The sequence below is a fragment of the Orbicella faveolata genome, unplaced genomic scaffold, assembly GCF_042242905.1.
Source record: "Orbicella faveolata isolate gen_17 unplaced genomic scaffold, um_ofav_v1 contig_2, whole genome shotgun sequence".
Lineage (NCBI taxonomy): Eukaryota > Metazoa > Cnidaria > Anthozoa > Scleractinia > Merulinidae > Orbicella > Orbicella faveolata.
In genome coordinates, this window is record NW_028301547.1 from 25617982 (window position 1) to 25630952 (window position 12971).

Here is a 12971-nt window from a genome sequence, read left to right on the forward strand (position 1 = left end):
GTTCTGCTTTTATGCAAGGGCTATGACTTTGTCAACTGTACACAGCCCTCTCGAATTCTTTGCTTTTTTCTTTGGTCGTGGAACGTTCGGAAAGAATCGAGTTTTTTCTTTCTCGTTCTCCAAGTTCTTGGTCAGTTCACACACACAAAAAAAAACATAGAGACTTTCTCTCTCCACCCAGGAATTGAAATTTTAATTTTAATGCAGAGAACCGCATGACGCCGAATTATGGGCTGCTTGATTTGATTGTTGCTGAATCCCCTGTTTTAGAAACGCACGTGCCCCCTATACCAGCTGCACAGAATCATGTGGTTTTCAATAGTATTCTGGATATCTTACCGACTGGCTGCGGTAGCTTACGATGAATTAAAGTTAACTCTAGCAATATCTCTAGTCGCTATGTGAGTCTTCTGGATATAACTTTAACATGATTAGCTGTAAATGATCACAGGTCCTCACAAGCTGTCCTTTTCAGACATTTTGTAACACTTACAGTTTCGTTTATATCTTGTTATCTTGACCGTGAAGGCTTTAATACATTTTTAGATTCCGTTTTTGTATGAAATGAAAACAACAGAGAGAATCCTCTAACAAGGCCGGCCTGAATTGGTTTGGTTAATCAACTCTCTCTTCCACAGCGAAAAGAAAATACGTGGGACTGTTTTATGGTACCACTTGTCTTTCATTCTTAGCACTGTTGTCGTCGTAAAAAGGTCATTTATGTACCTGATCCACGAGGTATTTTAATTTCCGTGATTAAAAAGGCTGTGGAACAGAAAATAACAGAAAAATGATATCGTTTTGATCCCGGCAAATTGCAGCCATTAAAGTCATGAATCGGAGATATTATCAGTTAAATAATTCACTGTATTACGACTATTACGTTCAATCCTATCTGCATTGAAATTTATACGCTTTCAGGACCTGTTTGCTATTTCTTAAGTCCTTAGCAGTGATATTGTTCCTTGGTTGTTGCGTTGTAAAATGTGGAATACCTTGTTTGAGTTTACAGCTCTTAAAGTGTAATAAACAGTTGTCATTACTTGCACGCTCGATCGACCAGCAACGAACCGGAAGAGGCACTTCAATGGCAAACTGTTTGCTACAGAGGCCTGAAATCGACGTACGGAATTTTTATTGCTACTTCATAAAACTCCGAAAAGAAAAACATTCAACAATTAGATGATCAACAACGTACAGGCCTTGTCTTTTCAGTTTTCACTCCGATATCAATCTGGGTGATGAAATAATTAAACCAAAACAAGTTCACCGAGCCGCACACTGTGTTACTCCCTACCTACCCCTACACTGTAGACTTCTGTCTTACAAAGCTGTGCATGGTTTTTCAGACAGCAAACCCGCATTTCAGCTTGTGTTAATTTTTGCTGAACTTCAGCAGTTAAAACAAAGACCCTGTGTTGCCAAATAGACGTAAACAAGAAAATAACGGCACAATTACCATTAACAGCTTTAAGCTTCTCTGTGTTTCTAAAGTAGAGAGGGCTCCCCAGGGAAATTTTAACATAACATACATGAAATGTCTGACTACATTTGATGACTGAGTCCGTAAGATTGGATTGTACTTCTGTTCTGTGGCAGATTATTCAGGGGCCTGTGGATTGCATTCTTGAAGAAGGGATAGCATCTTGAAATCAATATCTATGTTAAACAATGGTCGAATTCACTATTTTTCACATAACTTTAGAGAACGGTAGAACACATGATCGCTAGCAGTAACGCGGCGGCAACCACTTGTAGCGTGTCTGTTCATTAATAAAAGACTCGACTGCGACGGTACAAATAGGTAAATGGCTGTATTTGATTTGTAGTGTGATGCAAAGAAAATCAACTATCTCGTGGATGGAAGAATTTTACGGATATTTTAAGAAGGAAAGCTTAACAACGTGACAGGGTATGACGTGAACAACATACATTCCGTACATAGAACAACTTCCTGAGCTGTCCAACAGTCTTCGAGGTCATGTAAAATGAAAATCACTAGAAGCCACTGGCTGATTGGTCGAGCGTGTAATTAGGTGTGGTATTTTTAAAAGGCCCACAATGATGTTTGGAATTCAACGCTAAAAGCGACAAGAAAGGTCATTAAACCGTGACAAAACAAAGCTATAAGGTTCATTATTCTTTTGAGAGACAATGCACTAAGTGAGCAACGCACCAATCACGGAGCGTTAAGGTCTTCAAATAGGATACCAGCGCGTCATTCAGTGTTGGGAGTTGGCCCACCGGTTGACAATTTATAATTCGGTGACTCCGTGATTAGTCCGGCTTTGAGTAAGCGGCTCCTGATTGTTGCGGGCGCACTCTGGCTGAGGTACTAGCGTGAGCGGGCTACTGGGCAGTTTGATAGTGCATCTGTGGAGTGCCTCTAGTAGTATTGTCTGGCTGTGTTCTTTACGGACTGAACAGCCACACGAGCAACATGGAAGTTGAAGATCCTGTGGCATTTTTGCGAGTTTCCGACAAACTCGCCAGGTTGGAAGAGAGTAAATCGTTCGAGAGCAAGAAATGGATCTGGATTCAAGACAAGAAAGAATGCTTCAAGGCCGCAGAAGTGAAAAGCTCTAAAGGAGACATTTACGTTGTGGAAACGAACGACGGCCAGGTATAGTTGTACCGTCATATCTTTTATTCCGCATTGAAGTTTCCGTTGTATGTGTTTTATCATTATGTAGATCAAACGAACAGAAATGTCGCTAGTTTGTGACGTTACTGAATGTTATTACACTGTGCACTTTAATACTGTAATGGACGTCGTCTGCTCTGTTTCTCTCTCCGAAGCTTACGAATGCTCTTTTCCTCTAGGAACTGGAAGTCAACAAGAATGACACCGAGCAAATGAACCCGCCGAAATTCGAAAAGGCAGAGGATATGGCCAACTTGACATACTTGAATGAAGCAAGCGTTTTGCACAATCTCAAACAGCGCTACTTTGCAGGGCTCATATACGTAAGTGCTTACTGCTACTTGAATTCAAAACATTGAAATTAGTTTTTTAACCTGGGTTGAGAAGATTACATTTGAAGCGAACACTTACGTTTGGATTATCTGCTCTGATTGTCACGTAGTTATGAACATCCGAGCACTGTTCATATGAAATCCCAGAATCATGAATATTTATTTTCGTGCATTCCTTTGTCATCTGTGGAGGGGTTTTCTCTGGGATACCATTAGGACTTTTAACAGATTTGATTTCGCGTTTTCGTGTGTTACTCGTCCTCCCTGGCGTGAAAGATGGTTGTGTACAGTCGCTATGTCAACAGATGTTCAAATGGTGTGGAAATTATATCTTCAAGAATCCGGCTAACAATTTGCGCGAATATCTAGGGTCGAGCCAGTTGTTTATAACATGCAAACCAGCCAGCGTGAAACTGTTTGCAGTTTTCAAGCAATCAAAGAAATAGACATCGTTTCGAAACCGACAACAGTTGCAACTTACATGAAAATCAGCCCTTGTAATTGACGTATTTCTCCGCAGTTGATTTTTTGGCTTAATAACAAACGATTCGTGTTCTAAAGGGCTTTGTTTGGAACAATAAAAATGTCATATTGGGTTGGCAGCCGAGAGAGTTAAAACAAAAAAATATGTTTCTTGCCGGTGTTTTGTTCTCTCGCGAGTTAGGTGTGTTTATGTAACGTACCTCAGTTGCCATTTGTCTGTCGTGCAGTCTTCTCTACCACCAAACTTTTCAATCGTCAACTCGAGAAATAATTGAACAGATTTGTAAATTATTCTGATTAGTTCATGAATTAAGTGCTCCTTGACTGATGCATCAAATTCATGTTTTAAGACAGCGGCGAGTGTTCGTGATCAATGGAAGAAAGAGCTTTTAAATTGTTGTAAACAGTAAGGGGGTCGTGATCGTGTATTCAAATAATATGGATCAAGCACAGGGATTTGTGATTGTAAACGGAAGACGGCATGCTTACTGGTTCTCACTCAGTTCCCTGTGGTTAACCAGTTATTAACGCAGGGACGACCCTGTGAAAGAAAAGTACTTAAAATCCGTAATCTTCCTTGACTCTGCAGTAGCGGATATCATTTTACAAATGGGATATAAGTTCAGCTGTTTAGATTTTGCCGGTTTTTCTCGCATTCTTATTAGGGGAATCGAAAACATAAATTTCCTTCGATGAACAATGAAAAGTAAAGATCATGAAACTATTCCAACAGCTAATTAAGAAATTGACCTGTTCACCCAAGGCTTTCTTCGTTGAAGCTGGGGTGTGAATATTTTTACCATATATGGTAACCCATGGTATGTGACTTCAAAGGCGTAGGCCCTAAACACAAACCTCAAAGGTTTGAGTGGTGAAAATTTTAGTAGCTGTTGAAACTATCAGCTAAATAACTCTCTTTGGCAACTTCATTTTAATACCTTTGTGGATATCATTAGATACAAATATTCTTGAGAATGTCTTGTTCTTTAATTTCTCCAAGCTCTTTGGTAAACTTTCAGCAGATATCTTGCTGTCTTGAAAGATGTCTAAAGAGTGTCAACGAAGTCATGTCAGCCATTTGATTAGATAGGAAATGCAAAACACAATGAAATCAATATCAAAAGAATAGTTGTTAACAATTTCTTCAAAGCTGAGGGAAATTGAAGGTTAAAATTTGATGGGTGACCTTGTACATTGTAAGCTGAACATGTCCTCTATTGCTGATTGTTGCCAAAATTGGAACACACCTCTTTAAGTAAGTACCTCTTAAGTTTGAGAATAAAACCCCTTATCAGTGTAACTCCAGACTTCCTTTAAAGTCAATTATTATAATATATCATATTTTAATCCAGTATAGTAATAATTTCCTTTCTTTTGTTATTGCTGTTGTTGACCATTTAATTGATTTACTAAGGATAGGATCATTTTTCTTAACAATGAACTTGCAATTGTTAACACACATATATACAGTAGTTCAGTGGGCATATGAATATTTATGAAGCCTGGGATAATAAAATTAAAAATTATTGAAATAGTATACCTAACATTCCAATCCTGTGAACACAAAGTTCTTTTGAAAAATCTCTAACTAATTAAAGATAAAGAATATAAGAAAATTTTTCAAACATCAAAAAATCTCCTAGTTTGTTTCCTGTTTGTTTTAATCCTGATTGATTATTCTTTGCTGTAGTAAAGGATTATTTAAGACCAGCCAATCATTCTATCATAGGTTTGACTAATACTGTGAAAATTGTATCAATTGTTTGCAAAATATTTTTGTGTCATCCAGTTTTTATTTTCATGGAAACATTATTTATTATTTGTTTTGTAATTGCCAAATAATTATATTTACACAAAATTTCCAAACTTGTTGTGTAAGAAATGTGATGCTTCAAGAAAGGAGAATTTATACGTTGACCGATTTTTTTGTCATTCTATTGCAGACATACTCGGGTCTTTTCTGTGTAGCCATCAATCCTTACCGAAGACTCCCCATTTACACAGAGAAGATTGTCTTTGCATATAGGGGGAAACGCCGTCCTGAGATGCCTCCTCACATCTTCTCTATTTGTGATAATGCCTATCATGATATGTTACAAGATCGTGAAAATCAGTCTATGTTGATTACGTGAGTATAACACAAGATGATCATACATTTATTTAGTTAAATTAATAATGGAATACTTGTTACTTAAACCTGTTACTGACAGAGGAAGCATACATGTAACAACTGTGATATATATTTGGATTAATAAGTTGTGATTGCAGTGGGGTTTTAGAAGGACTTGTAGTTATAGTGACAATTAAAAAGATTATTTGCCCAAGATCTTTCAAGCTGTAATTTAATGGGGATTTACAAAGGAGATTTAGTGACAACTTTTCCAGCAAAAGACATTCTGAGGGTGGAAATATTGAGATTAACACAGCTCAATGACACGCTACTTTGTCGTGAACAGTTTTAGAACATGGTTTGGAAGTTACAACTGTAGGAGTTAGTTGTACATGTAAGAGTGGAAATTTCTACCTATTCTTGTAAAAAAGACACTTCTTCAGAAAAGCTTCTATTTCATAAATAATTTATCCAGTGGCAGATTTAGGGGAGGGACCCTGGGGGCCTGGGGCCCCCTATTTTGGATGAAAAAAGAAGAAATGACTGAAAGAAAAAAAGCTGGCAGGGCAAGTAAAACTCAACTGGGCCCTCCCCTTAGCTGAAAGTCTGGATATGCCACTGTTATCTTGATGTAAATGAGTATTTTTCTTCAATGTATATATTTTTTAAAGTTGTAAAAAATTTTAAGTGATGATTTTCAAGTTATAATTGACTATATGGAATTAGGGTTTTATAAATGCTGCCTATTATATGTGCATGTACTATTATCATTATTATTTGGCAGAGAAAGATCAAATTGCAGGTAAATTATCTACCTTGAGGGGTAGAGTGAGTCGGTGAATCAAGCTTCATTCAATAATGGATCTGTTAATAATCTGGTGTGTTCAAATTGTCAGCGGTGAGTCTGGTGCTGGAAAGACTGAGAACACCAAGAAAGTTATCCAGTACCTGGCCCATGTGTCTGGACAAACAAAACCTGGAGATCAAAAATCGGATGTAAGTTTCTAACATTTTATAATTCAGAAGTTACAAGATGTTATGCCTGCATGGACATTGATTAGTCAAGCTCTTAGTTCTAGTTTAATGTTTAACATTTTGTCCTTTTAAATTTTGTCCATTTAATTAACTGGTAATAAGCAAAAACAATAAGGGATTTTCATTAATGTGCTACCATGACACGCGAAACTGTTTCTCTGTTGGTGATATAAAGTACTAAATTATAAGACAGACATGAAAAAGTCATGTAATTGTGTTGCTACTGTGTGAAGTACATGTACCTACAGACAAGTGATTTTACATGATTTTTGGGATCATTATTCGGAGATGACATAGCATACTTTTTGTGTCTAACTTTAGAAAGGTACTCTTGAAGACCAGGTTGTTGAAGCAAATCCAATTCTTGAGGCTTATGGTAATGCCAAGACCATCAGAAACAACAACTCCTCTAGATTTGTGAGTGCTAAATGCTTAATGTACTGTTGATACACATGTAACTACATGTCTGTGTCATTTGACAAATTATACGTGTAAAAATATTATAATTCCTCTTAAAAAAAGGAGGGTTGCCAGGTCTCTTTAGAGCTCTCAACTCTCACAAGAATGAGATTCATGCTAATAAAATGTCACCAAGTCATAAATTTGAGGCACATGTTTGGTTATGGAATGTACTGCCAGGGCTAAACAAACCCACCAACCAGTGAGATCCACTGGATAGGAAAGCCCCGTGTTCAATACTAAGGGGTGTACCTCATGCTTATACTGAGTGGGCAAAGCTGCTGGTAAAATGTTTTGGAACAGGTGAACACAGTTCAGAGGGATAATATTTCCCCTTGATTTGTGAAAGTCTACGGTAGGTTGCAATCTTAATCAAGAGAACAGTAACATTACTGTAACCGGTAAAAAACCTTAACTTAGGGGAGGGAGGGATTAGTGTCACTACAGGAAAGAGAACTTTTAGCTTTCTCAAATAGGCTTAAGTCAGTCATTGCTTTCCACTGCTCACTTCTATTTCATTGGAGGGGAGGAATTAATGTTACTACAGGAGGGGAGGGGGGATCAATGTTGCTTCAGGAGAGAAAACTTGCAGCTTTCTCAAATAGGCTCAAGTCTGTCATTGCTTTCGAATGTTCACTTCTACGTTAATCTTATTTTTCTGATATTAGTGATAATTTCAACCTGAATTCCATGCATGATGCTCCCTCTAAATAGCATTCTGAAACTCATTAATTGTGTATACATGTACTTAAAAAACATGATTCCTTTCTCCACGTATAGGGAAAATTCATTCGTTGCCACTTTGGACCCCAAGGAAAACTTGCAGGAGCTGATATTGAGTCTTGTAAGATATTCTGTTCCTTTTGTGGCATGGTTAACATATGGTTAACATCTCATTTTAATTGATTTAGCCTGATCATTAGTTGGAAGATTCACTGGCTATAATTATGCCAGATAGAAAAAAATGAATAAAGCAACTCTAAAAAGTGCCATTTATTACCTAGGGTCATTAGATCTTTGTTAATTTACATGTGATGGTCTAACAATCCACCTGGTAGGTGTAGCAATACTTACTGAGTATTGACCTTAAAGTCGGCCCATGCTACAGAAACAAAGTTAACAACAACACTCGTGAGCCAGATGGCTCTTTCAAACTTCAAATTTTACAATAACCTGTAGGTCTACACCAGCTGGGGTGTCTCACATCCAACCAATGTAGCATGCTTGGATTAAACTTCAGATACCTGAAGCCCCAGTGATCAAATTTAATTTGATTAGAGCTTATAGAGCTGACTATCTAAATATATATTTGTACCAACCATTTTGAAATCAAATGATTTGTCAATTTTTTTTTACGGCAGCTTTATGTGGGCATCTCATACTATAAATTTGTGGCAGGGTTTTCCCATGTCCAATTTCAGTGAAAAATGACAGAACATTTTTGACATACATGTAATCTAAAATAGTAGAGTGATTGTGTCGAAATGCTTAGAGTGAAAAAGTTTTCAGAAAGTAAAAAAAATCACTGACATGGTTTTGATGTTCAAATATTAAACGTTTATCCAAATTTTAGGTCAAGTGAACAAAATTATTAAGTGTCCCTTTCAAGTGGAGAATACAGTTCATGAAAACAACACTTAGAAAAATCCCTTGTTATGGATGTAAACTCTGTCTACTGATAATAACTGGATAAATTGGCCAGTATGTGCTTGGGCAGTTTTCTTTCACTCAACTTGTAGTGAAAATTTCACACAGTTCCATCTCCAAAGTCCCCATGCTTTGATATGCACTACATAAGGAAAACATTTGTTATGCTGTTTTTGAAAGATCATGAACCCAAAACAAAAATGTCTTACACCTTTATACAATGTAACCAGAACAAGCCTGAGAGTATAAACATTTCTCAGTTTCTCTTTTGAAAACTGTCCAGAAGATGGTTGCTCTCTAGGTATATACCTCCTAATAGCCTATTTACATTAATGTCTTTAAACAGACTTGCTTGAGAAGTCTCGTGTAGTACACCAACTGGAAGGCGAAAGAAACTATCACATCTTCTATCAGTTGCTGTATGGTGCTTCAAAGGAAATGCATGGTTTGTTGCTTGATTTAATTGTTAAACAATTTTTTTTGTGCCTGCTCAATTAAGACTATGGTAGAATTTGTACACTGCAGACTATAAACTGATGATTTTTTTAACTTATACATGTATTGTATTCCCAGTTCCATTATTAAGAGCAAACTGCAAACAGGCTAACCTGAGCAATATTCAGGCTAACCAGTGCACTAATTACGGGTAAAGTAGTCAGCAGTCTGCAAATGTCTTACCACTAGTAGTTAACAAATTTCAAAAGAAGAGATTCTCTAAAAGCAACAATGCTCCAAAAGTTAAGGAGCCATAAATTTAACTTCATTGTTATTATGAAACAAATGCAAATAACAGCTGCAGGAAAGTGTTCTGCTGTTTATATTTAATGATTGTTACTCCAGTGGCATTAAGTATGTGATAAATTTCTCTGTTCTCCTTTAATATGAAATCTTTTCATCAAGATTTCATCCTTGCATTTCTTTGTATGTTCAAAAACATAGTTAACTGCAGTAATATTTATTTATTTATTCGACATGGATTAGTTAACATGTACAGTTATGGTACATGGTTTAGCTATTGGAAAGTAATGAACTCACCTCCTTTGTAAGTCAAGACCCGCAAAAAGTAACAAGTAGTAATATAAGAACTTAACGATGCATATCTTGGTGCTATTCAGTTTGGGCCTGAACAGTCCAGGAAATATACAAAATAATTATAAACATTGTTTTCTATCCAGAGAAACTTCTCATCGAGTCAAAGAAATCAGTGGATTATGAGTTCCTCAAGAAAGGTTCTGAAAGAGCTGATGGAATCAATGATGTTGAAGAGTTTGGTATTACTGAGGTTAGTAAGAAGTTGAGCCTGGTACTTGAACTCATAGCATGATAAGACAAACTTTACGATTGGTTAAACTCTGCTCTGCATACATGTATAAAAAGAGAAACATTTAAAGTGAGATAGTCTAATAGGGATGCTTGTTCTTTGTGACTGAAGGGTGATACATTCCATTGTTAGAATTAACGGAAGACAAAATTTCATTCACTGCATGCTCTGCAGAGAGAACTAGAGACTAATGGTGTGCAAATAGCCAGTTTACACTTGACATCATCATCTAACCTCCCTTGCCGTTAGAAAATGTTCAATATGGGTACACTATACAGCCATTTGTGTTTCTTTTACATCAGCAAGCTGCCAAGACACTGGGTTTTGCAGAAAATGAGAAGATGGGCATGTACAAAGTATGTGCTGCATGTCTGCACTGGGGTAATGCCAAGTTCAAACAAAGGCCCAGAGAAGAGCAAGCAGAGGTGGCTGATCCAAAAGGTCTGTGTCAAATGTTTGCGAAAAGTATCCATTAAATTAGAGAAAGCTTAAAAATGGTACACCATCATAGCTAGATCAAAGCCTATTGTGGGTTGCAGTGCACTAAATTAGATTATATAAAGTTGAGTGTTAGGTGTTGTGGAAATTAAAGTTAAAGTCAGCTTGTTTGAATACCATTAAACATTCCTGACTGCAGTGCAAAATGACCGTCCCCTCAAAGTGGACCCCTTCTTCTCTGTAGTCTTCTCACTGTATTTTTGTTTTCCTTCTGTACATCTAGATTTGGACAAAGTGTCATTCCTGATGGCAATTTCACAAACAGACTTTGGAAAGTCCCTTGTGAAACCAAGAATCAAAGTTGGCCGTGAGTTTGTGAACCAGGGGCGAAACCTTCAACAGGTAACATGCCTATTACTGAAATGTTTCAGCTTGAGAGCAAAACCACTTTATATGCAGATTCAAATACTACCCATATCAATGAAACAGGTGTCTTTTAGCGAGTGTATACCATTTTTTAAATTTAAAAATAACTTACAGCGATATTCTTGTACAATTTAGGTTCAATACTCCATCGGCGCCCTCAGCAAGGCCATCTATGAGAGGATGTTTCTGTGGCTTGTTGAAAGAATAAACAAAACACTAGAAACCAAGGTAGGAATTATATCCTTAAATGCAGGGCATCATCATCATCATCATCATCATCATTGTCATCATCATCAACAAAATACCATGTTGTAGAGCACCAATTGTGCACGGTCATAGTAATATTGATTAATTAGTATTGCAACAGGCTGTTGAAGACCTACACACATGCATACATTTCAAGGCTGTGGGACTCATTTTCTCAATCAGATTTTCTTAACATGTAATGTTTCAGCTCAAGTTAGTCAAACTCCAGATTTTATATGTAGTCTCTGATAATACTTTCAGGACAGACGTGCCTTCTTCATTGGTGTGCTTGACATTGCTGGCTTTGAGATCTTTAAGGTGAGCTAAATGTAAAAAATAGGTTTTAATCACAAGACCAACCAGAGATTTTGACATTTTTACTATATTTCACATACTTTATCCTGCTGCACCTGAAATTTCTTCTAATCAACGGATTCTAATGGTTTCGCGTATTTATTTGGTTCTTCCTGCAGTTCAACACATTTGAGCAACTGTGCATTAATTTGACAAATGAGAAACTTCAGCAGTTCTTTAATCACCACATGTTTATCCTTGAGCAAGAAGAATACAAACGTGAAGGCATTGAGTGGGACTTCATTAACTTTGGTCTGGACTTGCTTCCAACCATTGAACTTATTGAGAAGGTAAAGTCAGTCGTTCATTATATACCTGTATTACATTCAGGACAGTAATTATGACACCCTTTTTATGTTGCAATTTCAGCCCATGGGAGTGTTTGCCATTCTAGAGGAAGAATGCATTGTGCCTAAGGCCACAGACATGACCTTCTTACAGAAAATGCACAACAACCATGACGGGAAACATCCAAAGTATTCCAAGCCCAAAATCTCTGGCAAAAGTGCTTCCAACCATCACTTTGAGATTGCTCACTATGCTGGCACAGTAGGCTACAATGTAGAGGGTTGGTTGGATAAGAACAAGGATCCCATCAATGAAGCTGTTGCAGGACTGTTTGCAAAGTCCACAGACCCATTTATTGCCCATCTCTTCAAGGATTATGCCAGTGAATGTGAGAGCTTAATCAGTCTAGGCCTTGTTTTGTTTTAATGTAAGGCTGTTTCTACATGTAAAAAGAATTGTCATAGTTGTACTTTGACACTCTTTGAGGAAATGGAGTTACAAACAGTTGTATTTGTTGGTGTGTACTGATTTTCAGTATTTTCTTACAGCTCATGCAAGAGGCAAGGGAGGCAGTTTTATGACTGTCAGTAACAAACACAAGGTATGCAATAAATTCTTGTTAACAGAATTGGAGTTCTTCTATAGACCCTTTTCATAAATGGCTGCCAATTATAAATTCTTTTGTAAGTATTAAAATTAGCCTGACTAACCTCGTTTTTGAGTAGATAATTCAAAAGAATTTTTCTCCCAAACGAGTTTAGTGAGGCTAATTTGAATGCATACAAAAGAATTTAAATTGGCAGCCATTTATGAAAAGGTTCTATTCTCCAGCTAACCCTTTTACATGGGTAGCTAATCTTAATTTGTTCTTTTCTAAAGTAAACTACTCTAGAACTTTAATGTAATTTATGATAAAAGTTGCAAGGAATTGAATTGTTCCCATTTACATACATGTGACTCTCCATTTAGGAACAACTGGGTCGTCTGATGGATACTCTGTACAGCACATGCCCTCATTTTGTGCGCTGCATTGTCCCTAATGAGCACAAGAAGGCTGGAGTGATTGAGTCTCAACTAGTGTTACATCAGCTGAGATGTAATGGTGTGCTTGAAGGTATTCGTATCTGCCGAAAGGGATTCCCCAACAGAGTACCATTCAATGAATTCCGACAGAGGTGAGTAACAAAG

At 37.1% G+C, this 12971-nt stretch overlaps 1 protein-coding gene across 3 annotated transcripts in view; it reads left to right on the forward strand.

The window, feature by feature from the left end:
- The first annotated feature begins 2224 nt into the window (after positions 1–2224).
- LOC110049821 (uncharacterized) overlaps positions 2225–12971 on the forward strand; it is a 31457-nt gene continuing 20710 nt past the window's right edge. For all 3 annotated transcript variants that reach the window (XM_089290513.1, XM_089290511.1, XM_089290512.1), the window contains exons 1-16: positions 2225–2623; positions 2824–2967; positions 5403–5587; positions 6466–6565; positions 6926–7021; positions 7844–7907; positions 9057–9155; positions 9886–9992; positions 10334–10472; positions 10753–10871; positions 11031–11123; positions 11403–11459; positions 11615–11785; positions 11865–12171; positions 12332–12384; positions 12753–12958. In XM_089290513.1, coding sequence (XP_089146639.1) covers positions 2441–2623; positions 2824–2967; positions 5403–5587; positions 6466–6565; positions 6926–7021; positions 7844–7907; positions 9057–9155; positions 9886–9992; positions 10334–10472; positions 10753–10871; positions 11031–11123; positions 11403–11459; positions 11615–11785; positions 11865–12171; positions 12332–12384; positions 12753–12958 — 2123 coding nt within the window. In that variant the 5' untranslated portion in view covers positions 2225–2440. The remainder of the gene's footprint in view (positions 2624–2823; positions 2968–5402; positions 5588–6465; positions 6566–6925; positions 7022–7843; positions 7908–9056; positions 9156–9885; positions 9993–10333; positions 10473–10752; positions 10872–11030; positions 11124–11402; positions 11460–11614; positions 11786–11864; positions 12172–12331; positions 12385–12752; positions 12959–12971) is intronic.